The 27,201-nt window shown below is 35.6% G+C and overlaps 1 protein-coding gene across 10 annotated transcripts in view; it reads right to left on the bottom strand.

Moving 5' to 3' along the window:
- VPS13B (vacuolar protein sorting 13 homolog B) overlaps positions 1-26,446 on the bottom strand; it is a 740,094-nt gene extending 713,648 nt beyond the window's left edge. For all 10 annotated transcript variants that reach the window (XM_029923832.1, XM_029923833.1, XM_029923834.1 and 7 more), the window contains exons 1-3: positions 26,163-26,446; positions 25,553-25,735; positions 7,823-7,966 (exon numbers count right to left, since the gene is read on the bottom strand). In XM_029923832.1, coding sequence (XP_029779692.1) covers positions 7,823-7,966; positions 25,553-25,699 — 291 coding nt within the window. In that variant the 5' untranslated portion in view covers positions 25,700-25,735; positions 26,163-26,446. The remainder of the gene's footprint in view (positions 1-7,822; positions 7,967-25,552; positions 25,736-26,162) is intronic.
- Between the last annotated feature and the right edge of the window lie 755 nt (positions 26,447-27,201).

Genomic DNA, 27,201 nt, shown 5'->3' with positions numbered 1-27,201 from the left:
GCATTTTTCACAGAGCTAGAATAAATGATCCTAAAATTTGTATGGAACCACACAAGATCCCAAATAGCCAATAATAAAAGCCATATATGAAAAAGCAATCTTGAAAAAGAAAAGCAAAGCTGGAGGCATCACAATTCAAGACTTCAGTTTATATTACAAAGCTGTGGTCATCAAGACAGTATGGCACTGACATAAAAACAAACAGATCAATGGAACTGAACAAAAAACCCAGCAATCTACTCATAATTATATAGTCAATCTTCAACAAAGCAGTAAGGAATATCCAATAGAAAAAAGACAATTCTTCAACAAATGATGTTGGGAAAACTGGACAGCTACATGAAAAAGACTGAACCACTCTTTCATCACCATACATAAAAATAAACTCAAAATGAATTAAAGACCTATATGTGATACAGGAAACCATAAAAGCCTTGCACAGTGAAGGAAGGGAACAATCAACAAAACTAAAAGGCAACCTTCAGAATTGGAAGAGATATTTGCAAATGACAAATCTGATAAAGGGTTAGTATATAAAATCTATAAAGAGCTTATCAAACTCAAAATAACAATCCAGTTAAAAAATAGGCAGAAGACATAAATAGACAGTTTTCCAAAGACAACATCCAAATAACCAACAGACACATGAAAAGATGCTCAGCATAACTCATCATTAGGGAAATGAAAATTGAAATACAGTAAGATATCACCTCTCACCTGTCAGAATGGCTAAAATCAACACAACAAACAGGTGTTGGTGAGGATGTGGAGAAAGAGGAAACGTCTTGCACTGTTGGCAGGAATGAAAACTGCCACACGGACAACAGTATGAAGGTTCCTCAAAAATTTTAAAAACAGATTACCCTATGATCTAGCAACTGCAGTACTAGGTATTTACCTAAAGAATACAAAAACACTAATTAAAAGAAGAATGCACCTCAATATTTATAGCAGCATTATCTATAATACCAAATTATGAAAACAGCCTAAGTATCCATCAACAGATGAATAAAGAACATGGGGAAATATACATATACAACAGAATAGTATTCAGCTATAAAGAAGAATGAAATCTTGCCATTTGCAACAATATGGGTGAAGCCAGAGAAATATAATGAATAAGTGAAATAGGTCAAAGAAAGACAAATACCATATGATTTCACTCATATGTAGAATTTAAGAAACAAAACAAGCAAAGGGGAATAAAAAGAGAAAGACAAACCAAGAAAGAGACTCTCAACTGAAGGGAACTGATGGTTACCAGAGGGGAGGTGGATGGAAAACCGGATTGAATAGGTGATGGGGATTAATGAGTGTAATTAAAATAAAAAATAAAAACATTAAAGAAATAAAACCAAAAAAAAGCCCAAGAAAAATATTACTACACTGGTGAATTATACCAAATCTATAAAGAATAATTAATGCCAATCCTTCTCTTCCAAAAATTTGAATATGGTAGAATACATCCAAACTCGTTTTAGGAGTCCAGCATTATTTTAACATCAAACCCAGACAAGAACACTGTAAGAAAATTACTGGCAATATCTCTGATGAAGAGAGAGGTAAAAATTCTCAACAAGAGGGGCACCTGGGTGGCTCAGTCACTTAAGCAGCGGCTCATGTCATGATCTCATAGTTCATGGGTTAGAGCCCTGCTCTGGGCTCTGTGCTGGTGGCTAAGAGCCTGGAGCCTGCTTCAGATTCTGTGCCTCCCTCTCTCTCTCTCTGCCCCTCCCCCGCTTGCAGCCCATTTCTCTCTCTCTCTCTCTCTCTCTCTCTCTCTCTCTCTCTCTCTCTGTCTCTGTCTCTCTCTTTCTCTCTCAAAAGTAAACATTTTTAAAAAAGTTACACAAGCCCAAAAGGTACCTGAAAATGTATTAAACATTACTAACCATCAGAAAAATGCAAAACCAAACCACAATAAGATATCATCTCAAACCTTTTAGGATGGCTATTACCAAATAGACAAGAGATAATGAATACTGAAAAAAGTGAACCTGTGTACAACGTTGGTAGTAATGTAAATTGCTATCGTCATTATGGAAAACAGTATAGAGGTTCCTCAAAAATTTAAAATAGAACTACTATAATACTCAGCAATCCCACCAGTGCATATATATCAAAAGAAAACAATATCACTATTTCAAAGAGATACCTATACTCTCATGTTCACTGCAACATTACTCATAATAGCCAAGATATGGAAATAACCTAAGCATCCATCAATGGGTGAGTGGAGATGGACACACACGCACACAAAGGAATATTATTCACTGTAAAAATAAAGAAATCCTGCCATCTGCAACACCATGGATCAAATTGGAGAGCACTGTGTAAAGTGACATAAGCCAAACAAAAACAAATACAGTGTGGAATCATTATGATTCCACTTACGTGGAATCTTAAAAAAACAAAAAATCAAACTCATTGAAACAATAGAATGAGAACATTTGACAGGTCCCAGGGGAAACGGACAATATTAGTCAAACAGTACAACCTCTCAGTTACAAGCTGAACAAGATCTGAGATTCTAATGTACAGCTTGGTGACTATAGTTAATAATAGTATATTGTATACTTGAAATTTGCTAAGAATAGATCTTAAACATTCTTAAGAAATCTTAAGATCTTAAGAAAAAAGGTAAAAAAAAAAAAGGTAACTATGTGAGGTAATGGAGGTGTTAACTTGATGGTGTAAATCCTTTCACAAGGTATACTTGTGAACAATCATATTATACACTTTAAATATAAGCATTTTGTCAGTTAGATCTCCATAAAGCTGGAATAAAATGAAAAAAACACAACCAATAACCAAAATATATATAAATACATAAATAAAGCATTCTACCCAGAACAAAACTCAAAAGTATCTATTTTTCTAATGCATCTCAAAAAGGACTTAGAACATAGCTCAGGTATTTTTTAAGTTAATTTTAGAAAATTCAAGATATAAAGAAGAAAGAGAACAGAAACCACCTTAATGCCTGCTGCTCCTGACTAAACTGAACACCTCACTTACTGGAATTTGGTATAGATTCATTAAGTGCAAGTAAACTCAGGATCAGATTCATGTATTTAAAACTTCTTCAGCAAAACATATAACATTATGTATACCTCACAGAAGCGATGACTTCATTTATTCTTCTCTTAGCTGAGAATGTGAAGGGACATGTGTAACCGCCACTATCAGTCCTTTACATGTTACTTGGTTTTGATACTACATAATTTCTCCACTCTTTCATGTGGCCCGTTACCAAGGCAGATTATTTAGAGATCACTGTCAGGACTTCCAGAGCTTCCTTTACTAAATCCTCCATTCACCTTCTTCACACAGAAGGTCAGATGCCCTGCTTCCCAATCCTATTGCACCGTTCCAGTAACAACACCAGAAACAAGACCTCTAACCCAAGGCCTGAGGTTTGTCAAAGCAGACATAGCCAAAGACTAAAAATTATTTAGCTACATATTCTACAAAATTCTTCAACTAGACCTAAATGATATGAAGTTATTTAGAATTTTATTAACAATTATTTAGCTTTTCTGAGCTGTTATACAGGAACAAGTACCACAGTATTCACCTCCTTCACAATATAAAAGGGGTTCCCTAATGAAATTAAAGACACCACTCATTATTTATGGGGGACTCTCTTGGGCTCATGTATTTATATAAGGATGCTACAGAGAGAATCTAGACTATGTTATTATCATCTCCACCTTCATTAACTGACAGCAGTGCAAGTGAAGGAAATCAATAATCAACAATAAATTCTACAGCCTAAGTCAGGGTTTCTGAACCTGTTAAGTTTCTAAAAGGTGGTTGTTTTAGTCCATTTCGGCTGCTATACATAATGCTTTAAAGAGCAACACAAATTTATTTCTCATAGTTCTGGGAGCTGGGAAGTCTAAGATCAAGGTGCCAATACGGTCTGGTTTGAGGGCCCTCTCCCTTTCACAGCTGGTACCTTTTCATTGTGTCCTCACATGGCAAAAGAAGCAGGGACCTCTCTGGAGCCTCTTTTATAAGGCACTAACCCCATCCATGAGGGCTCATGACCTAAGCATCTCCATAGATTCTACCTCCTAATACCATCACCTTTGATGAATGGAATTTCAACATAAGGATTTTTGCAGGAATTGGGATACCACATTCAAACCGTAGTCATTCAAGTTAATCCCACCTCATTTAAGAGAATTAAAGTGTTTTTTTAAAAAGCTATATAAACATTGTTAATAGCCTTACCAACACTTCCTCCAGCATAGGGCTCAAGCTTCAAGGAAAAGATAGAAACTACCTTTTTCTCTTGGAGACTACCCAAACAAATAATGGATTTCCACAGCACCAAAACACAAGAAGAAAGAACAGCAAGACTGTCCTGTAACTCTAAGCATTAACCAGGGATTAAAAGCACATACATACATTAACAAAAAACTTGGTTCCTTTTCCCTAGTTTTTACTAGTATTTTAAAGTTTTGGTTTAGATTAAAAGATTTTAAGTATTTTTATGAAAAGTATTCAGTAAACAGACTTGAAACTGGTTACATTTATCAGGTCAAAAGATTTTAAGTTTTTTGTTTTTTTACTTTCTAGGTGATCCAAAGACCAGAATAAATAAGTTCTTTAAAAACAAATTTACTACTACTCTCTCCAGATTGAAGAAGCTTTTTTACAAGACTTACTAATACAATGAACAAAGAAAGCATATACACTGTAGAATATGTAGCAAGTCTTGCCCTATTTTACAGAGGAGACCCACAGAGGCTGAAAAGCAAGAATACGCAAAAGGATAGGAGCATTTAGTTAATGCTGGGTCCATGTACATTTATATGATTCCACTAGGGTGAACTATTTAAACAAATAAATCAGTCCTGGACCACTGATGATGTCATGAATCAAATTCTACATCTAAAGTCCAAAACAAAAACAACAGTAACAGCAAGTAACAAATCTGAAAAATCTAAAGGTGAGTATTATAACAGATTTGTCTCTGAGAGTAAACAGTTAAATATTTTCTCAGTGAAATACCTATATGTTAAAAATAATTCAGTGTGGACATCAAGATGGCCTCTATTTTACCTAACACAACTTGAGCCACCTTTTCAAAGAAAAAAAAAAAAACTTTAAAAAACTACTTACAGAGACATTTTAAGGCAGTATAACTATCACTAGAGTCACCCTCATTCATTATAAATCTCTAAGTCTTTTTAGAAGATTATATAAATATCTTGGCAATGTTTTTCAAGGCACTGAAGCATAGGAAATCAACAAATGTTGATAGAACTAAATTGAACTTTACAAACTAGACATGCCTTATCAAGACATTTAGCAATATTATATTTTTGTAATAATCTTTTCTGAATTAGACCTCAGATTTCTAATTTTTAAGTTGTATTTTATTACATTCTCAAATATCAATAGTATTTTTAACAGATTCATATCTAAAACTCTAAACAATCCCTTCATTTAACGAACCATTACACACTAATTGTATTTATAAAGTATTTTCCTCATTTTTATTCTACAATGTAATAACTTGAAATAATTTAATATGGGTTCATTCAATCTTATGAGTACATGTGTTATTTTTACCTTAATTTCCTACTACACTAATCAAAACTTAAAATCGGAAAATAAATTGTTTAAAAATGTGTTTTATCCATACAGTCTTCCTGAAAAATTAATTCCAATCATTAACCTAAGTATTACTCTCCGGGGATGTACATTGCTGAATAATTTGTCCAAATGTCAACTATAATTTTCAAAAATCTTTTCTACTTCAAAATTTTAAACATCTGCAAAAATTACTTATTTTGAGAGTAGTTTACATTCATGACACTTGACCTTCTGTTGTACACACCACAAAATTCAAGTCTCAAATACCACGCAAGCAGGAAATCTGATCATTCCTGCAGTAGCCATCTGCATGGTCCAATATCAAATATTAGTTCTAGGTTGTACTCAGTCATGTGTTACAAATCATTTTCTGCAGCCTTATAATTAGTTGTAATTTGCCTCTTTTAAAATGTGTTTCTTATGGGACATCTGGCCTTGAAACTTCCACCTTCCCACTGAAAAAAATATTTAGTGTCTGGATTTTTTTTCCTCTTTTAATATGGAGCGCTCCATGGGTGGTATAACCAAATCCAGACTTTAAAAAAATAAATTAAATTCCAGGGACAGATGATGATTAAGAAGCATTTAAGAATTACCAAATATAAATGTAAAATAAAACTTTGTTGTAAAATGACTATCTCACAGATTTCTAAGTCAATCTCCCATATATTTTAAGTTTACAAAATAAATTCTAATGGGAATATAGCATCAGTCTACTTACTTCCAAAAACTGTATCAGTTAAATTAGATGATAAAAGATTTGGAATCACATTTCAGGTTTAATAAAAGGAAAAAAAGATGAACCCAGTGCACTGATAAGAAACTCAAAGTATCCTCTTAAAATAGGAAATGATTTTAGCATCATAAATAACCTTAATTTCACAGATACTGAAGTTATATTTAGGACACATTAAAACTACCTTAACATTTAGTAAGTTATTAATTTAAATGTAACAAGTTAATAATCAACTCATTTGGTTCTAGAAAGCATTTTTTAAACCTGAAAGTTAAATATGGGCTAAGGAAAAAGTAATAAAAATGAAAGACATTTTTCTGTAAAATTAAAATGAAAGAATTTATGGTAATTTGCTGTCAGACCCATTTGCTTTCTAGATTGATTTTTGCTAGGAACTCCATAAAAGTCAGTATTACACCTTCACAAAAAAGCAAAAAATACTAAAAATAAATGTTAGATGGGTCAAAGAAAAAGTCAGGAAAAAAAAAAAAGAATTAGCTTCTGATGCCAAAACTTCAAACACACAATGAAATTTGATAGGTTTCTTAAATTCCACATATGAACAAAATCATATGGTATTTGCCTTTCCCTGACTTATTTGCTCAGCATAGTATTCTCTAGCTCTATCCAATCATTGCAAATGGCAAGATTTCATTCCTTCTTATGGCTAAATAAGATTCCATTGTGTGTGTGTGTGTGTGTGTGTGTGTGTGTGTGTGTGTACACACATATATAATCACAGCTTTCTTTATCCATTCAAACCAGCCAAACAGGGGGGAGGGAGGGGAAGAGAGAGAGAGAGGCAAACCAAGAAAAAGATTCTAAAACTTAAAAAAAACTAATGGTTACCAGAGGGGAGGTGGATGTGGGGATGGATGAAATAAGTGATGGGTGAAAAGGTGATGTGCTTGTGATGAGCACATGGTGTGATATGTAAGTGTTAAACTACTATATTGTATTCCTGAAACTAATGTAACACTGTAGGTTAACCAACTAGAATTAAACTAAAAACTTAAAACTGTTGACATGAAGGTAAATTCAACATATTTTCATCTCAAAAAATGAGAAATTTTAATCCCATTTAGATATGTCAATGTAAGGGAAAAAATAATCACACAGATCTTTTGCAAAAATTCAACAACCTTCACCTGAAATTTGGGACACAATGAAGTCCCACATCTAGTCGATACAGATAATAAGCCATCTATATGATCCCTATGATGGTTATCATTAGATTAAGTAAAATTAGTATGAAAATATCCATTAGAATGTTTTATACAAATTTAAGAACACCCTTTCACAATTAATGTTACTTTACAATTAATATGTTACTTTAATAGGCATGTGAGAAACAGTAAGTGTATATACACTTTCGGTAAAAGGTGACATATCCCAAAAGTTAAAGAAATATCAAACACTAGGGTATAACTATTAAAATTGGTTAACAATAAACAACCAGATTCAATAACTTCTTACCTGTATTCCATCTTTAAGTTTCAAAATGCATTCCATTGTATTGATGGTAATTACCACTGGTTCTGAACCAAGTTTTGTCCATGGTACATGGATCCTCAACTCATGAATATGTCCACTTAAAAAAGTGAATGGTAATTTCAATTCCTTAAAACACAAAATATTAAAGGTTAGTGTTTAATTTTTCATCCTAAATCCAAATTACTTTCTGAAATGAGAAATGAAATTTCTAAAACAAAAATATTTGGTACTTTATGTTGAATAATATTTCTCAAAATAGCTCATTAAACTATAGTTAATGATATATATATCACAAGAACGTATTGTACAAGTTACTTTAAATAAGCTACTTAACCTGTCTGGGTCTCCATTTCTTACTCTGTTGAATGGATATAAAATACAATACATGGTACATAATAAGGTTCATATATGGCAGTGGTTGTAGTAGTCACAATAGACAGCAGCACTGACAGAACTGACTGGCATACTGTTTAAAATCTCCATCTGAAAATATATATTTAAAATGTTTTAAACTAACAAAACAAGATTGTAAGGCAAGTTAAAAGAATCAGGAGGGAGCTAGTTAGAGATAGGAAAGTGACCTAAAAAAATAAAAATTGACTAACCTTAAAAAAAAAAAAAAAAAAGGGTATTGAGTTCTAACCAATTAAAGACTATACCTAGATAATATCTGGTCATAAAATTTAAATGTTTTCTGACTGGTTTCCATTATCATTAAAAAAAGGTTACAAATGAAAACATAAGTGTCACCATAATCACTTTATATTAGTAATCTGTTTCACTGTCATAAAATTTTTGTTACAAATCAACAAAGAAAAAAATAAATTGGATGTTAATTACAATTCAATCACATTTTTTGAGTTATTTTATTTCTATTTGTGAAAGTTAAGATAAACATTCTTCATTCATCCAACAACTGCCCACCTACTTAGTTTAACAACAGAGTTAACAGTAGAGTTAAACCTAAGCAGTATGACAAACTACTGGGCAACTTGTTTAACGCTTCTGTATCTTTAAATTTTATATGACAATATCACTGAGGATGAAATGAATTTACATAGAGCTTAGAATGTTATCTTCCTCAAAGAGCAACCATTATAAAAATGCTGACTACTATACCAAATGTGTGGGCCTCATGTACCTCCTGGTTTTTTTTCTTGCAAGAACAGAATACTAAAAGTCCATTTCTATTACATTATTCTAGTGGTGTGTCACAATTTAAGTATTTGCCATTATTACATTAATTTGAAAATGCAGTAATTTCAAGTAGAAGTCAACTGGCACAGATTATATTTTGATCAGTGTCTATAACAAAACGAAGTTTACCAAGCACTTTACCCGCATACAATTATTTAATCCTTAAGAGCCCTAAAAAGGTAAATAATATTATCCTACCTCAGATAAACAATCTGAGGCATTTAAAGGTCAAATAACTGCCGAAAATGACACATTCTGGAAAACCAGAACCCAAAACTGGAAAATATGATGACCTTGCTCTTCACCACAACTATATTGCATCTATACTTCCACTATAAACACTTAATGCTTTCCATTAGCTATCACCTATTTGGACAATAAGCCCAATTGCCAGCTCTACCACTTTCTCACTTGTATAACAATGATACATTTGTGAAATGACTACCAAAGTTGCAGTTTATACTATCAGTTTATACAAATTGAATTTTCTCAGGAAGATACTACAAAAACACAAGAGTTAAGACCTCACTCTCATTAGAATACTATGAATCAACTTATCTACTATCTAAACACTAACACAAGAGGCAGCATTCTATATTTGAATATTGAATTTTGAACCATATCCCCTATGTTGGAAATCCAGCTGAAGTTAAATATTTATTAATCATCTGACTATAAGCAAGATCATTTCCATTTCCTCATCATAGTTATGATAAATAAATGAGAATATATTTATGTCTTGTAAATATTGTAAACAAATATTGTTATAATAAACCATAGTTTTTTTAGTTTATTGTCAAGTTGGTTTGCATATAACACTCAGTGCTCATCACAAGTGCCCTCCTCCATGCCCATCACCCCTCTTCCCCCTCCCCCATTAGCCCTCAGTTCGTTCTTAGTATTTAAGAGTCTCTCAAGGTTTGCCTCCCTCCCTCTCCTTAACTATTTTCCCCCTCACCCTCCCCCATGGTCCTCTGTTAACTTTCTGTTACACTTATAACTGAAAACATATGGTATCTGTCCTTCTCTGCCTGACTTATTTCACTCGAGTTCATCCACGTTGCTACAAATAGCCAGATTTCATTCTTTCTTAATGCCATGTAGTATTCCATTGTATAGATAAACCACATCTTCTTGACCCATTCATCAGGTGATGGACATTTAGGCTCTTTCCATGATTTGGCTATTGTTGAAAGTGCTGCTATGAACATTGGGGTACATGTGCCCCTATGCATCAGCACTCCTGTATCCCTTGGGTAAATTCCTAGCAGTGCTATTGCTGGGTCATAAGGGAGTTCTACCGATAGTTTTTTGAGGAACCTCCACTGTTTTCCAGAGCGGCTGCACCAGTTGCATTCCCACCAACAGTATAGGACAGTGCCCGTTTCTCCACATCCTCGCCAGCATCTATAGTCTCCTGATTTGTTCATTTTAGCCACTCTGGCATGAGGTGCTATCTCAGTGTGGTCTTAATTTGTATTTTCCTGATGATGAGTGGAGCTGAGCATCATTTCATGTGTCTATTGGCCATTTGGATGTCCTCTTTGGAGAAGTGTCGGTTTATGTCTTCTACCCATTTCATCACTAAATTGTTTTCTGGATAGAGTTTGGTGAGTTCCTTATAGATTTTGCATACTAGCCCCATATCTGATATGTCATTTGCAACTACCTTTTTCCCATTCTGTCAGTTGCCTATTAGTTTTAGGGATTGTTTCCTTTGCAGTGCAGAAGCTTTTTATCTTGATAAAATCCCAATAGTTCATTTTTGCTCTTGATTCCCTTGCCTTTGGGGAAGTGTCAAGTAGGAAATTGCTGCAGTTAAGGTCAAGGAGGTTGCTTCTGCTTTCTTCTCTAGGGTTTTGATGGTTTCCTGTCTCACATTCAGGTTCCTTCATCCATTTTGAGTTTATTTTTGGGTATGGTGTAAGAAAGTGATCTAGTTTCATTCTTCTGCATGTTGCTGTCCAGTTCTCCCAGCACCATCTGTTAAAGAGGAAGTCTTTTTTCTATTGGATACTCTTTCCTGCTTGGTCAAAGACTAATTGGCCATACATTTGTGGGTCCAATTCTGGGTTCTCTATTCTATTCCATTGGTCTGTGTGTCGGTTTTTGTGCCAATACCATACTGTCTTGATGATGACAGCTCTGTAGTAGAGGCTAACGTCTGGGACTCTGATGCCTCCCGTTTTGGTTTTCTTTTTCAATATTACTTTGGCTATTTGGGGTCTTTTGTGGTTCCCAGAAATTTTAGGATAGTTTTGATTTTGATTGGGATTGCACTGAATGTGTAGATTGCTTTGGGTAATAATGACATTTTAACAATATTTATTCTCCTGATCCATGAGCATGGAATGTTTTTCCATTTCTTTGTGTCTTCTTCAATTTCCTTTATAAGTTTTCTACAGTTTTCATCATACAGATCTTTCACATCTTTGATTAGGTTTATTCCTAGGTATTTTATGGGTTTTTTTTGTGCAATTGTGAGTGGGATCAGTTTCTTGATTTCTTTGTTGCTTCAGTATTAGTGTATAAAAATGCAACCGATTTCTGTACATTGCTTTTGTAGCCTGCGACTTTGCTGAATTCATGGAATCAGTCCTAGAAGGCTTCTGGTGGGAGTTGGTCGGGTTTTCCATGTAGTGTATCATGTCATCTGAGAAAAGTGAAAGTTTGATTCCATCTTTGCCAATTCTGATGCCTTTTGTTTCCTTTTGTTGTCTGATTGCTGATGCTAGGACTTCCAGCACAATGTTAAACGACAGTGGTAAGAGTGGACATCCCTGTCGTGTTCCTGATCTCAGGGGGAAAGCTCTCAGTTTTTCCCCATTGAGGATGATAGTAGCTGTGAGCTTTTCATAAACTGCTTTTATGATGTATAAGTTCCATCCTGACTTTCTCGATGGTTTTTATTAAGAAAGGATGCTGTATTTTGTCAAATGCTTTTTCTACATCTATCAACAGGATCATATGGCTTTTATCTTTTCTTTTGTTAACATGATGTATCACATTGATGGATTTGAGAATACAGAACCAGCCCTGCAACCCAGGAATGAATCCCACTTGATCATGATGGATAATTCTTTTTATATGCTGTTAATTCGATTTGCAAGTATCTTAATGAGAATTTTTACATCCGTATTCATCAAGGATATTAGCCAATATCTGTAGTTCTCTTTTTGGCTGGATCGCCGTCCAGTTTGGGAATCAAAGTAATGCTGGCTTTGTAGAAAGAATCCAGAAGTTTTCCTTCCATTTCTATTTTTTGGAATAGCTTGAGAAGAATCGGTATTAACTCTGATTTAATTGTCTGGTAGAGGGGAGCCTGGGTGGCTCAGTGGGTTAAGCATCCGGCTTCGGTTCAGGTCATGATCTCACAGTTCGTGGGTTCGAGCCCCACGTCAGGCTCTGTGCTGACAGCTAGCTCAGAGGCTAGAGCCTGCTTCAGATTCTGTGTCTCCCTCTCTCTCTGACCCTCCCCTGCTCACGCTGTCTGTCTCTCAAAAATAAATAAAAGACATAAAAAAAAATTTTTTTAATGTCTGGTAGAATTCCCCAGGGAAGCCATCTGGCCCAGGGCTCTTATTTGTTGGGAGATTATTAATAACTGATTCAATTTCTTCACTACTTATGGGTCTGTTCAGATTTTCTATCTCTTTACATTTGAATTTTGGTAGTATGCATGTGTTTAGGAATTTTTTCATTTCTTCTAGGTTATCAAGTTTGTTGGCATATAATTTTTCATAGTATTCCCTGATGATTGCCTGTATTTCTGAGGGATTGGTTGTAATAAATCCATTTTTATTCGTGATTTTGTCTATCTGGGTGCTCTCTTTTATTTTCAGAAGCCTGGCTAGAGGATTATCAATTTTGTTTATTTTTTCAAAAAAACAACCCTTACGTTTCACTGATCTGCTCAATTGTTATAATAAACCATCCATAATGTAACTATATAAATAATTTTCATTCCTTTTATTTCTCAAGATATATTGTGCAACTTTAAACTATTTTATTCACTTGTAACCATAAAGAAATACATTCTGAAAAACACATTCTTAAAACCAGAACATCTATGACTGCACAAAGAATATTAGTAACAAAGAATTTAAGAAGGGGGTTGAATTGTTCTCAAAAACCTATCTTCTAGGAAGGCTATCACAAAATACTCTAAAAGAAAACAGACATGCCTTAAATTTAACAAGCAACAAAAGCAAATATAGACAAATCTTAAAACCTTCAGGCAGAAAAAAAAAATTCAAGAGAGTGAAAAAGCAACCTATGGAATGTAAGAAAACATTTGCAAACCATGTATCTAATGAAGGGTTTATATTTGAAATGACAAAAAATAATCCATATGAAACTGGGTGGAGGTGTCTGGATGATTCAGTCAGTTAAGCATTTGACTTCTGCCAAGGACGCGATCTTGCAGTTTGTGAGTTGGAGCCCCACACTGGGATCTCTGCTGTCAGCACAGAGCCTGCTTCCAATCTTGTCTCCCTCCTTCTCTCTGGCTCTCTCTCTCAATATTAAGTATTTTAAAAATAAAAACTTGGGGCACCTGGGTGGCTCAGTCGGTTAAGCGTCTGGCTTCAGCTCAGGTCATGATCTCAGAGTTCGTGGGTTCGAGCCCCACATCGGACTCTGTGCTGACAGCTAGCTCAGAGTCTAGAGCCTGCTTCGGATTCTGTATCTCCCTCTCTCTCTGACCCTCCCTGCTCACGCTCTGTCTCTCAAAAATGAATTTTAAAAAAACCATAAAAATAAAATAAAAAATAAAAACTTAAAAAAAACTTTTTTTATGGGTAAATGACCAGGCTGCCTGGGTGGCTCAGTCAGTTAAGCATCAGACTCTTGATCTCAACTCAGGCCATGATCTCACGGTTCATGGAACTGAGCCTCAGTCAGGCTGCATGCTGATGGCACTGAGCCTGCTTGACATTCTCTCTCCCTCTCTTTGCCCCTTTTCTGTGCATTCTCTCTCTCTCTCAAAATAAATAAATATTTTTTTAAATAGGTAAATGACTGAATAGACATTTCTGAAAAGAATACAAATGGGCAACTAGTGCAATATATGAAAAGATGCTCAACATCACTAATCAGGGCAATGCAAGTCAAAATTTCCACAATGACCTACCATCTCATCCCTATTAGAATGACCACTATCAAAAAACAAAACATAACAAGTGCTGGCAAGTAGGTGGAGAAATTGGTGGAGAAATTGGAACTTTTATGTCCTATTGGTGAAAATGTAAAGAAAACGTTATGGAAGTTCCTCAAAAAATTAAAAATAGAATTTGCATCTAAAATCAGTTTTGAGCATATACCAAGAAGAACTAAAAGCAGGATCCCAAAGATATTTGCATGACCATGTTCACTGCAGCATTATTCACAACAGTCAAGAGGTGGAAGCAGTCTAAAAGTCCACTGAAAGATAAATGGATAAAGAAGATGGGGTATAAACAATCAAATATGATCTTTAAATGAGGAAGCTACAACATGAACATGCTGAAGACATTATGCTAAGTGAAATAAGCCAGCCACAAAAAGACCAACATTGTATGATTCTATTCATATAAGGTATCCAACATAGTCAAAATCAAAGTAAAATCATGGTTGCCAGAGGCTGCAAGGGGATGGGGAGGAAAGTGGAAATTGTTGTTCAGTGGGTACAGAATTTTAAGTTTTAAAAGATGAAAAAGTTCCAGAGATCTGTTCAACAACAATGTGCATATTATAAATTAACACTGTAATACTAAAAAATAGTTAAAATGGTTAACATGGTAAATTTTATGTTATACGCTTTTTACTACAAAATAAAAATGAATATAGGATTTCAAGAATTATGTTAGGAAGCTGGAAAATTCTATTTCCAAAAAGCAATAACAAAACTGGACAAAGTTGTTAAAAATGACAAAAATTAAGGGCAACAGGGAAGTCTAGCCTCAGGTCACAATATTTGTTGGTACACGCAACAAAACAGCAGACTTGAAAGAAAATTAACAGAGATCATGAGAACAAAGTAGCCAAAGATGGCCTATGATTTCACATATCCCTGACAGTCTGGAAAGCTACGTGCATTTGCCATGCTGTGCTTACTCAGAGGGGAGAGGGAACTAATGAGCTACTCATTCATCATTGACCAAGAGACCATGTAAATCCAGTATGTATTTATAAAGGATTAGACTTCTAAATGCCCAGAATTGGAACATTATCTAGTCTATGTATGTATGTGTGTATATTATATATACATATATATATATATATCCCATGCCAAAGAGTAGAAGAATTACTGGTTCAATGGTTTAAATAGCCTCTACCCAATCACTAGCTGATGACTAAGTTGTAGTGACCCAGGGTAATCCCTAGAAAACCAGAGCTGAAAACACAAAGAACTGGGGGGTAGGGACAGAAAAAATACCAACATTATAGGCCACACATTACAGGGGCAACACCACAAATGTAGTTCAGGAAAGTGACTAAAGAAATAAATAAACCAACACCACAAGAGATAAAGGAAATCAGAATTCAGAGTTGCTACAATTTGCTATCTAAAATGTCCAGTTTTTAACAAAAAATTTATAAACATGAAAAGTATAGAAAATAAATAGAAACTGTCTCCGAAGGTAATCAACTGTAGCACTTAGTTCACAAAAACTTCAAAATATCTATTATGAATATGTTTTAAAAAATAAAGAAAACTATATTTACATAATTCAAGGAATAAAAGACAATGGTTAATCAAATAGAAAAATATCAATGAGACAGAAATGACCAAGAAGAACCAAACGGAAATTAAGGAACTGAAAAATACAGTAAATTAAATCACAAATTCACTGAAAGATCTAACCATCAACTGGCAAAAAAAAAAAAAAAAAAAAAAGAAAGATAATCAGAAAATCTACACACAAACATACCACAGTCAAAATGTTGAAAGACAAAGAAAAAAAGAAACTCTTGAAATAAGAAACAGAAAATAGCTAACTTCTCATTAAAAAACAATAATGGCAAGACAGTAATGAGAGGAAATTAAAAAAAGTAAAAACCTGTCAACCCAAGAATTCCATATCCAGCAAAAGTATTCTTCAAAAGTGCAGGCAAAATAAAGGAATACCCAAATAAACAAAGACTCTGCTAATTCATTGTTAACAAAATACTAAAGGTTTATCAGACTGAAAGGGAGAAACACCAGATGGAAATTCAAATCCACACAAAAAGCATCAATGAATGTTATTTTACATAGATAATCATTAAGAGTATAAATTTATTTTTCTCCTGATGTAACAGGCCATTCCCTAAAACATAATTATAAAATTGTACTGTTGAAATTATAACACAAAGATACAATTCATAAGACAACAGTACAAAGAGGAGGGAAGAAATGGAGCTATAATGGAGAAAGTTTCTGTTTTAATGTAACGAATTTACCATTAAGATAGACTGTAAAAAATTGGATGCATATTGTAATCCTTTGAGCACTACTGAGAACAAAAAAAAAAAGTGTGAAAATTAAAGGAATTAAAATGAAACACTAAAAAAATCTACTTAAAGTAGTAAAGAGGGTTCCTGGGTGGCTTTGTCAGTTAAGTGTCCAACTCTTGGCTCAAGTCATGAGCTGAAAGTGGAATGAAAAAAAAAATGCTAAAATACAAAATTCCATAATAAAGACAGCAGGGGAAAAAAATCAAAGTTAGTTCTATACAGATAAAAGTATTAAAACCCCTGCAATACTGAGGAAGAAAATGCAAATCGCCAGTATCAGTATGGAAAAAAGGGTGCCACAACAGATCCTAGATATTTTTAGTTAAGTCAACTTTAAACTGGACCAAGGAAAACCAACTTTATGGCTTTACATAATAAGACAATTTTGATCAGGGGCAGGAAAACTTTTTCAGTAAGGCCCAGATAGTATATATTTTAAGTGTCTGCAAGCCATGCACTCTCTGTCCCATCTACTCAAGCCTCCTATTGTAGTTTGCAAAAGCAGCCACAGTTAATATGTAAATAAATGAAAATAGCTGTGCTCCAATAAAATCCTACTTGGAAAAATGGGCCTACTGTTTGCTGATCTCTCATTATGAAGAAATGGAGAAATTCACTGAAAAACACAACTAACCAAAACTAACAAAGAAGAGATGAAAATTTCAAAAGTCCTGTTATCTGTCAAAGAAAGTAAATCAAGAATTTAAAACTTTCCAAACTGAAAAAACTCCTGACCCACATGACTCCATGACTCACTTTTCCTATTTAAAAAACTAATAAAAGAACAGAGTTGGAGATTACATACTTTTTGATTTCAAAACTTACTACAAAGTTATGGTAACCAAAAGAAAGTGATACTGCCATAAAGACAAGCATACCAACCACCAGGGGAATCATACTGAGAGTCCAGAAATAAACCCTCAAATCTAAGGCCAGGTGATTTTTCAAGAAGGGTGCCAAGACCATTCAATGGGAAAAGGACTTCAAATGGTAAAACTGGATTTATAGAAACAAATGAAGTTGGATCCTTATACCATATACAAAAATTAAGATGAATCAAAGACCTAAATGTTATGGCTAAAACTATAAAGCTCTAAGAAAACAAAGAAAAAGCTTCATGACACTGCATTTGGCAATAATTTCTTGGATAGGATACCAAAACCCCAGACATCAAAAGAAAAATAAGTTGAATTTCATCAAAATTTAAAAATTTTCATCAGAAGACATTATCAATAGACTTGAAGGCAACCCACAATGGGAGAAAAATATTCATAAATCATGCTTCTGATAAGGGATTGTTAATATATGTTAAGAACATATAAATAATTCCAACAACTCAACAAAAAAACAATTTTAAATACGAGCAGACAACTTAAAGTCATTTCTCCAAAAGTTTACACACAAGCACATGAAAAGACGTTCAACAGCAATCATTATGAAAACGCAAATCAAAACCACAATGAAACACCATGTCACACCCATTAGGATGGCTCTGATAAAAAAAAAAAAAGTCAAAAATAACAAGTGTTAGTGAAGACAATGAGTAACTAGAACTCTTGCACATTGAGGATAGGAATGAAAAATGGTGTGGACACTATGGAGAACAGTATGGCAATTCCACAAAAATTTATTTTTTTATAATTTCTTTTGAGAGAGAAAATGAGCAGGGGAGAGGCAGAGAGGAAGAGGGAGAGAGAATCTTAACCCAGCACAGAGCCCAACACAGGGCCTACCTCTCACAGCCATGAGATCATGACCTGAGCTGAAAACAAGAATTGGACACTAAAACAACTAAGCCATGCATGCACCCCTCAAAAATTTAAACACAGAATTTCTATACAACCCAGCAATTCCACTTTTGGGTATATATCCAAAACAATTAAAAGCAGAGACTCAAATAGGTATTTGTACATCCATGTTTGCAGCAGCATTACTCACAACGGCCAAAAGGTAGAAGCAAGCCAAACATGCATCAATGAATGAATGAACAAAATGTGGTATATACAATGAACTATTATTCAACCCTAAAAAGGAAGGAAATTCTATACATGCTACAACATGAATGAATCTTGAAGACATTGTGCTAGGAAGTTAAATAAACCAGTTATAAAAGGAGAAATATTATAAGTTTCCACTTGTAAGGTTAAGAATAGTCAAGTTCATAGGAAAAAAGTGGAATGGTGGTAGGCATTCTAGGTGGTTGCCTACCAGGAGCTGGTAAGAGAGAATGGGGAGTTAGTGGCTCAATGGGTACAGAGGGTTCAGTCTGGGAAACCGAAAAAGTAATGGTTGTACAACAATATAAATGTTATCAATGCCACAGAACTATATAATAAAAAATGGCTAAAATGGTAAATTTTGGTATGTATATTTTACCAAAATAAAATGGAAAAATAATATCTTACATAGATTCAAATTATAAAAAGGAAATACTTTGCAAATAATCTAATGAAGCTAATAAATCTATGACCATTAAAACTAGATAAGGACAGGGGCACCTGGGTGGCTCAGTCAGTTAAGCAATCGACTTCAGCTCAGGTCATGATCTCACAGTTTCTGAGTTCAGGCCCTGCATCAGGCTCTATGCAGACAGCTCACAGCCTGGAGCCTGCTTCACATGCTGTGTCTCCCTCACTCTCTGCCTCTCCTCCACTCACACTGTGCCTTTCTCTCTCAAAAATAAACAAAAATAATAAAAAAATAAATAAAACCAGATAAGGACATTACAATAAAAGACAAATCATGGACCAGAATCACTTGTAAGCATAGCTGCTACAAAACAAAATAAAGTCCCTGGGTGGTTCAGTTGGTTCAATGGCCAACTCTTAGTCTTGGATCTATGCTTAGATCATAATCTCACAGTTTGTGTGAGAGAGCCCCCCAATCAGGCTCTGAACTGGCAGCCCAGAGCCTGCTTGGGATTCTCTCTCTCTCCCCCTCTCCTGCTCTCTCTCACAATAAATAAATTAAAAAAAAAAAAAAATACTAGAGCACCTGGGTGGCTATGTAGGTTAAGCATCCAACTTCAGTTCAGGTCATGATCTCATAGTTCATGAGTTTGAGCCTCGCATCAGACTCTCTACTGCCAGCACAGAGCCTGCTTTTTGGATCCTCTGTCCCCCCTTCCTCTCTGCCACTCCCCTGCTCATACTCTCTCAAAAATAAACATAAAGAAATAAAGAAATAATAAAAATAAACATTAAAAAAAACAAAACAGATTTTAGCAAACCAAAGCCAATCATATATAAAAAGATTAATACATAGTAAGTATGGGTTTTATACCAGACATGCAAACTCCATCTAAAAACTCAATGTGGGGGACCTGGGTGGCTCAGTCAGTTAAGCCTCCAACTTCAGCTCAGGTCATGATCTCATGGTTCAGTTCATGTGCTCACAGCTCAGAGCCTGGAGCCTGCTTCAGATTCTGTGTCCCCCTCTCTCTCTGCCCCTACCCCACTCATCCTCGCACTCTTTCTCAAAAAATAAACATTAAAAAAAATAAAAACTAAAAAATTTTAAAAATGAAAACTCAATGTAATTCACATTAACAGAATAAAAGAAAATGTACTAAAACGTAATCTAAATTACATTAAATGTAATATTAAACTTCAAATCCATCATGATTTTTAAAAACTTGTAAAAGGACGAACAAAAGAGCATTTACAGCGAAGAATATTTACATCTAGCAACATGCTTAATGGTAAAATATTGAGCACTTTCCTACTGAAGTTGGAAACAAAAAAGAATCTCCATTTTCTAACCACAGTGCAATAAAGAAATAAAAGGTACAAGCACTAGAAAGAAAGATGTAAAGCTGTCACTATTTGCAAATGGCATGACTGTGTACATAGGCAATCCAACAGAAAAGACCAAAAACTATCAGACAGGTCAGAAAGGCCAACGAATGGAAAGTCAATATACTAAAACAACTGTATTTCTGTGTACTGGTAACATACCTAGAAAATAATTTTTTAATTTTATTTAAATCCAAGTTAGTTAACATATAGTGTAATAATGATCTCAGGAGCAGAATTTAACAATTCATCCCTTACATGTAATACGACGCAGTGCTCAACCCAAGTGCCCTCCTTAATGATCATCACCCATTTAGCTCATTTCCCCAACCCACGTACTCCAAGCAACCCTCAGTTTGTCCTCTGTTTTTAAGTCTCTTATGGCTTGTTTCCCACTTTCTTTTTATCTTCTTTTTCTTTCCTTTCCCCTATGTTCATCTATTCTGTTTCTTAAATTCCACATATGTATGAAATCATGTTATTTATCTTTCTCTGACTGGCTTGTTTCACTTAGCATAACACACTCTACTTCCATCCAGGTTGTTGCAAATGGCAAGGTTTCATTTTTTTTTGATCACTGAGTAATATTCCACTATGTGTGTATAAACACACACACACACACACACACACACACACACACACACATGCCACACCTTCGTTACCTATTCATCAGTCAGTGGACATTTGGGCTCTTTCCATAATTTGTCTATTGCTGATAGTGCTTCCATAAACATTTGGGGGCATCTGCCCCTTCGAATCAGCATTTTTATATCCTTTGGAATAAATACCTAGTTTTTATTGCTGAGTCATAGGATATAGTTCTATTTTTAATTTTTTGAGGAATCTCCATATGCTTTTCCAGAATGACTGCACCAGTTTGCATTTCTACCAATAGTGCAAAAGTGTTCCCCTATCTCTACATCCTGGTCAACATCTGTTGTTTCCTAAATTACTAAGTTTAGCCATTCTGATATGTAGGAGGTGGCATTTCATTGCAGTTTTGACTTGTTTTAGAAAATAAAAACTTTTTTAAATGCTGCTCGTAACAAAAAGATCATGTTTAGCAAAGTCTCTCAGAAAACTTCAAATCACTGCTGAGAAAAACTGACAACCTAAAAATACAGAAAGCAATGTTCTCCATATGGATTTAAAAACTAAATACTATGTCAATACAATATGTATTAAGGTTAATTCCTCCAAGAGTAATCTACTGATTTGATGTAACCTTAACAAAAAGGTCAGTGGGTTTCCCCTTTGGAAATTCTAAAATTTACAACTTGAAATTAAAACATATATGGAAATGCAAAGGACCTACAACAATTATGACAAAGAAAAAGGAACAAAGTCTCACAAATTATACTATGAGATACCAAAATTCACTGTAAAAGACAGTATGGCAGTAACAAGAATAGACAAATGGGCTACAGAGCAGATACAGAGTTTAGAAATAAACCCACATACATTTGAAAACCTGATTTGCAAACAAGACTTACTGCAATTCAGTAGAAAAAGTATGGTTCAACAAATGGTGTGAATCAATTAAGTATCAAAGGAAAAAAAATACATCTTTATCTCTACTTCACACTTAGAGAAAAATTAATGCTAGATAAATCAAAGAAAACAAAACTTCTAAAAGAAAAGAAACAAACAACCATATGCAAAAACAATGAAACTGGACCACTTACTTATACCACACACAAAAATAAATTCAAAATGGACTAAAGACCTAAATGTGAGGCTAGAAAACATAAAAAACCGAGAGAATACAGCGGTAACTTCTTTGACTTAGCCATAGCAACTTCTTTCTAGATAGGTCTCCAGAAGCAAGGGAAACAAAAGCACAAGTAGACTATTGGAACTTCATCAAAATGAAAAGCTTCTGCATAGTGAAGGAAATAATCAACAAAACCAAAAGGCAACCTACAGAATGGGAGAAGATATTTGCAAATGACATCCAACAAAGGGTTAATATCCAAACTCTATAAAGAACTTATCAAACTCTATACCCAAAAAATAAATAATCCGATTAAATAATGGACAGAAGACATTTCTCCAAAGACGACATACAGATGGCCAATAAGCACATGAATAGATGTTCAGCATCACTCATCAGGGAAAGGGATACAGGCATCCTCATGGTTATAGCAGGAAAGAGCCCAAATGTCCAAAAATATATGAATGAATAACGAATCCATGTGTGTGTATATACACACAAAGGAATATCACTCAGCCATCAAAAGAATGAAATCTGGCCATTTGCAACAACATGGAGGGAGCTAGAGTATACTATGCTAATCAAATAAGTCAGAGAAAGACAAATACCGTCTGATTTCACTGATATGTGAAAATTAAAAAACAGAAGGAGCACAGAAGAAAAAGAGAGGCAAACAAATTACAGACTCTTAACTATAGAGAATAAACTAATGGTTACCAGAGGAGGGGACGGAGATAGGTAAAATAGGTGATAGGGATTAAAGACTGCACCCATTATAAGGACGCATGGGGTGATTAAAATAAAAATCCTCCCCAAAAAGAAAAAAGAAACCAAGATAATATGTTCATGTTCCTAGAATAAGCAAATATTTCTTAAACAAGGCAAAGGAAAAGACTAAAAATTTAGACCTCAATGAAATTATGAGCTTCTATTCATCCAAAAATAACTTTAAGAGACTAAAAAGACAAGCCACAGACTGGGAGAATATACTGCAATACATAGCTGGCAAAGGTCTCATTTCCAAAATACACTGAAAACCCCTAACATCAACTAAAAAAACAAAAGAAAACCCAATTTTTTTTATAGGCAAAAGAATAAAGACTTTACAAAAAAGTATATCCAAATAGCCATAAGCAGCATGTGAAAATGTACTCAACATCATTAGTCATTAAAGAAATGCAATATTTTTCTAATTTTTTTAATATTTATTTTTAAGAGAGAGAAAGAGCACATGCAAGCAGGGGAAGAGCAGCAAGAGAGGGAGACACAGAATCTGAAGCAGGTTCCAGTCTCTAAGCTATCAGCACAGAGCTTGACATGGGGCTCAAATGCACTAACCATAAGATCATTACCTGAGCCCAGTTTAGACGCTTAGCCAACCGAGCCACCCAGGCACCCCAGGAAATGCAAATTTAAATTGAGACACCACTACACACCCACCAGAAAGGTGAAAATTAAGATAACAAACGTGCCAAGTAATAGCAAAAATTCAAAGTAACTGGACCTCTCATACACTGCTGGTGAGAATGTAAATTAATAAAACCACTTTAAAATACTATTTGGCAGTATCCATCAAAGTTATAATATATAAATATAAATATATATCTCCTAAGTATACACCTAAGGGAAGCTAATATCTATATCCAACAAAATATATATACAAGAACATTCATAAGATCTTTCTTCATAATAGCCAAAAGTAGAAAGCACCCCAATGTACACCAATGAAAAAATAAATTTTGAATCTTTGGCCAGTGGAATACTACAAGGCAATACAAAGAATTACAGTTCTTGCAACAACATGGGTTGACCTCAGCTTTAAAGTCAAACGAAAACAGCCAGACTCATGTGATTCCAATATATTAAGATTCAAGAACAAGTAAACTTGTGTGTATATATAAGTCAGAATAACAGTCACCTGTACATCAATGGAAAAGTAAATTGTGAATCTTTAGCCAATGGAATACTACGAGGCAATACAAAGAACTACAGTTCCTACAACAACATAGTTGACCTTAGCCATAAAGGCAAACGAAAACAGCCAGACACCTGTGATTCCAATTGACTAACGTTTAAAAATAGGTAAACTTCTTTAGTATATATAAATCAGAATAATAGTCACCTGTTTTAGGGATGGGACTCCTGATTTGCAAAGGGGGCCAGGAAATATAATTTTTTTTAATGTTTATTTATTTTGAGAAAAAGGGCACACACGCAAGCAGGGGAAGAGCAGAGAAAGAGAACTGCAAGCAGGCTCAGTACTCCAGCCAGATGGTGGGGGAGGCTCGATCCCACAACCAGGAGATCATGACATGAGCCGAAATTAAGAGTCCCATGTTCAACCGACTGAGCTACCCAGGTGCCAATGGAATATTCTATTTCTTGATTGAGATAGCAGTTACATAGGTGTATGCATACATAAAAACAGAACTGTATACTTAAGACTTTGTGCTTTTGTTTAAAAAAATGAATATATTAACCTTGGAGAGAAAGGGAAGGAACCAAAAGTATTATTTCGTAGAGATATCTCAATTATTCCATAATACAGGAAGAAGTGGAATATAAAAGTTATTAACTTTCACCGTCAGATTAAGACTTCCCTTATTTCCTATGCATAATGACAATTGCATTGATATATGCATAGGAAAATGGCCGGAAAATATCCAAATAAAAGTGCTAATAGTGGATAGCCCTAAATAGTGGGAATAGAAAGGGCTTTTAATTTTTTTTACTTAATATCTTTTGCATATAATATGAATGTTTAATAATATTGATATTTTTACTTTTTAACTTAAAAAATAAAATCCCTTACTAATGCTTAAAAAAAAAAAAAAGAGAGAGAGAGACTTCCCTTATCTCCTAAAAAGCAGTTGGTCTGGCTCTCCTGAGTTTTCACAGATAATTTTTGTATCCCCGGGCCTAAGAGAGTTGCCTGGCACATGTTAGTAATAAATGTACTCAATGGATTAATATATGAAACTTAAAATTACAGTTCATTTACATTAGACCAATCGTAAGCCAAAAGAAAAAAAAACCTAAAAAGTGAATACGAAAGAAGTTTTTAATTTTGCAGGCATTCTCAATCTGGGTTTACTCAATTCTCTGAAGATGCCATGGGTAATGTCATCTTTCCTACTAGAAGACAGAACTTTCTTACTATCATTCTGACCTTTCCAGTGCTCAAAAAAGGAGAATAGCAATATAATATTTTCCAGCTTCATTCAGGATCTCAGCAATGTATATCAGCAATGTATATCCGGTAATACTTGAGGATTAAGTAAGTAGACTGCACAATTCTGGCAAGAAAAATTAAACTTTCCAATCTGTTGAGGCACCTTTTGGGAATCCAATTCTAATAAGCCATGAAAAAAAAAAAACTTCTGTAGAAGAAAGGTCTGTAGTTTCAGGGTAACAAAATACTTTAATAGAAAATTTAAGTTTTTTAAAGCATAAAGCCGAAGTACAGGAAACAATGGATAATTGCTAAACAAGCTGTAAATGTTTCCAGGTCATGACAGCTACACAGCTTACCTGTTCCAGCACATCCAACTTTAACTCGAGCTTGCTGAGAACCACGTCTCCACCCCATAGTGAAAGCTGTAGATCTGACGGCTTTAAATTCTTGATGTAGCGATTCACATAGCTCATTAAAATTGGAGTCACATAAGACTCCAGCATCTTTCAAGGCGCAGGCAGAGGCGTCAAAGTCAGAAGCTGAAGGGTGTAAAGGCAAACATGAGAATGGAGTCGGTGGTGCAGCCAAAGAAAAAGCATTTCTCAGGAGGGGTTGAAAAGGCCGAAAAGCAACAGTCCCCACCAAAGCAGCCGCTCGCCTCCTCCCAGAAGCCGAAAAAAACAAGTGGACGCTCTCCTCCAGCTGCGACCACCTCACTAGTACAACTCCCCACAACTCGCCAGGCGAAGGGTAGGAGGTATACGATTGAAGTGAAGGGAGCGATCCCCTGTAGTGGGAGAATGAAGCGAGCGAGATCCCCTTCAGCGGCCGCAAACCCTCACCAGCCCAGCCGCCCCCACGAGGCCCTCGCCTCCAGGAACCCAGCCGAATCTACCACCGTAAAACCAAGACGGGAACCAGGGGCTCCCGCCCCGGAGCGGTACTGCACCCTCCGCTGACACTTACGCCGAAAAGTACTGTTGCGTCCCCTCCACCTCCCGGTACCCAGCACCCGGCACCCGCTCCCGGCGGCGGCGCAGCTCCGATACGGCGCCACTTCCGGGTGCTGCGCCTTCGGTGCTCAAAACAAACTGTCCCGCCACCGCCACCACTCGACTCCGCCGCGGGGCCGGAGTTCCTAGGCTGGAGCAGCCATTCAGTGCGTCTTCCTAGAGACCTCTCATGCGGGGCTAGCCGGCGTCCCCGCTCCGACCTCGCCAGTGTTTTAAGACAAAGCTCTAGGAAATGCGCGGGGGAGGTGGGCGGACCGGTAAAGAGGAGACACCGCCGATCCGGAAGTGGCGCTCCGAGGGAAGGCGGCTGCGGGCGGTCGAGGTGGTGTCGGGGTGGGGAAGTGCGGAGGGCCTTGGGGAGGAAGAAAGCGGGTACCAGTGTTCAAAGCCCTGAAATACTAGGGACTGTTGCTTCTCTTGGGAAACGGATGGCCTGGGGAGAGGAACTTGGGTTCAGTGGGCAGGGCAATAGCAAGAAGGCCGCAGGTAGGAGCAGCGAGGTGTTGGAGGCGGGGCAGATTTAAATTTCTATCCGAGGTTCACTTGGCGGAGGAAAGGTGGTAAATTGAAGGAATTAGGATGTGTAATTTAGGGGAATGCATCTTGACCAAACGTGTGGACAAACCCTAGCGTTCTTTGACAAAGCAGTGGTTTGCAAAAAATATGCCTAACTTTGCTGGTGCCGGCAGGGAAAGGAATGGCCAAAAAGAAGATTGGATTGCAGTCCGATGTGGGGCGTCTGAAAACTTTAGGGAACCTCATAAGGAAGAAGGGTATAAAACTCCTAGAGAGAAAATGAAAAGAAATAGATGATAAGAAATGAATTCAAGAGTTTTAAGAGGCAGTGTTGGTTTTGTTAGGCCGAAATGAATGTATAAAATATGACCTTTCCCCCCAGTACTTTGCAAGCTAACAAAACCTAGAAACATGAACACCTAACTCAGAAAAATATACACTGGGTTAACACAGAACATGCTCCCTGATCTTTGACC

This window comes from Suricata suricatta, chromosome 15, assembly GCF_006229205.1.
Source record: "Suricata suricatta isolate VVHF042 chromosome 15, meerkat_22Aug2017_6uvM2_HiC, whole genome shotgun sequence".
Taxonomy (NCBI): Eukaryota; Metazoa; Chordata; class Mammalia; order Carnivora; family Herpestidae; genus Suricata; species Suricata suricatta.
Note: the sequence above shows the minus strand (reverse complement) of the source record. Positions and strands in the feature narration are given on the sequence as shown.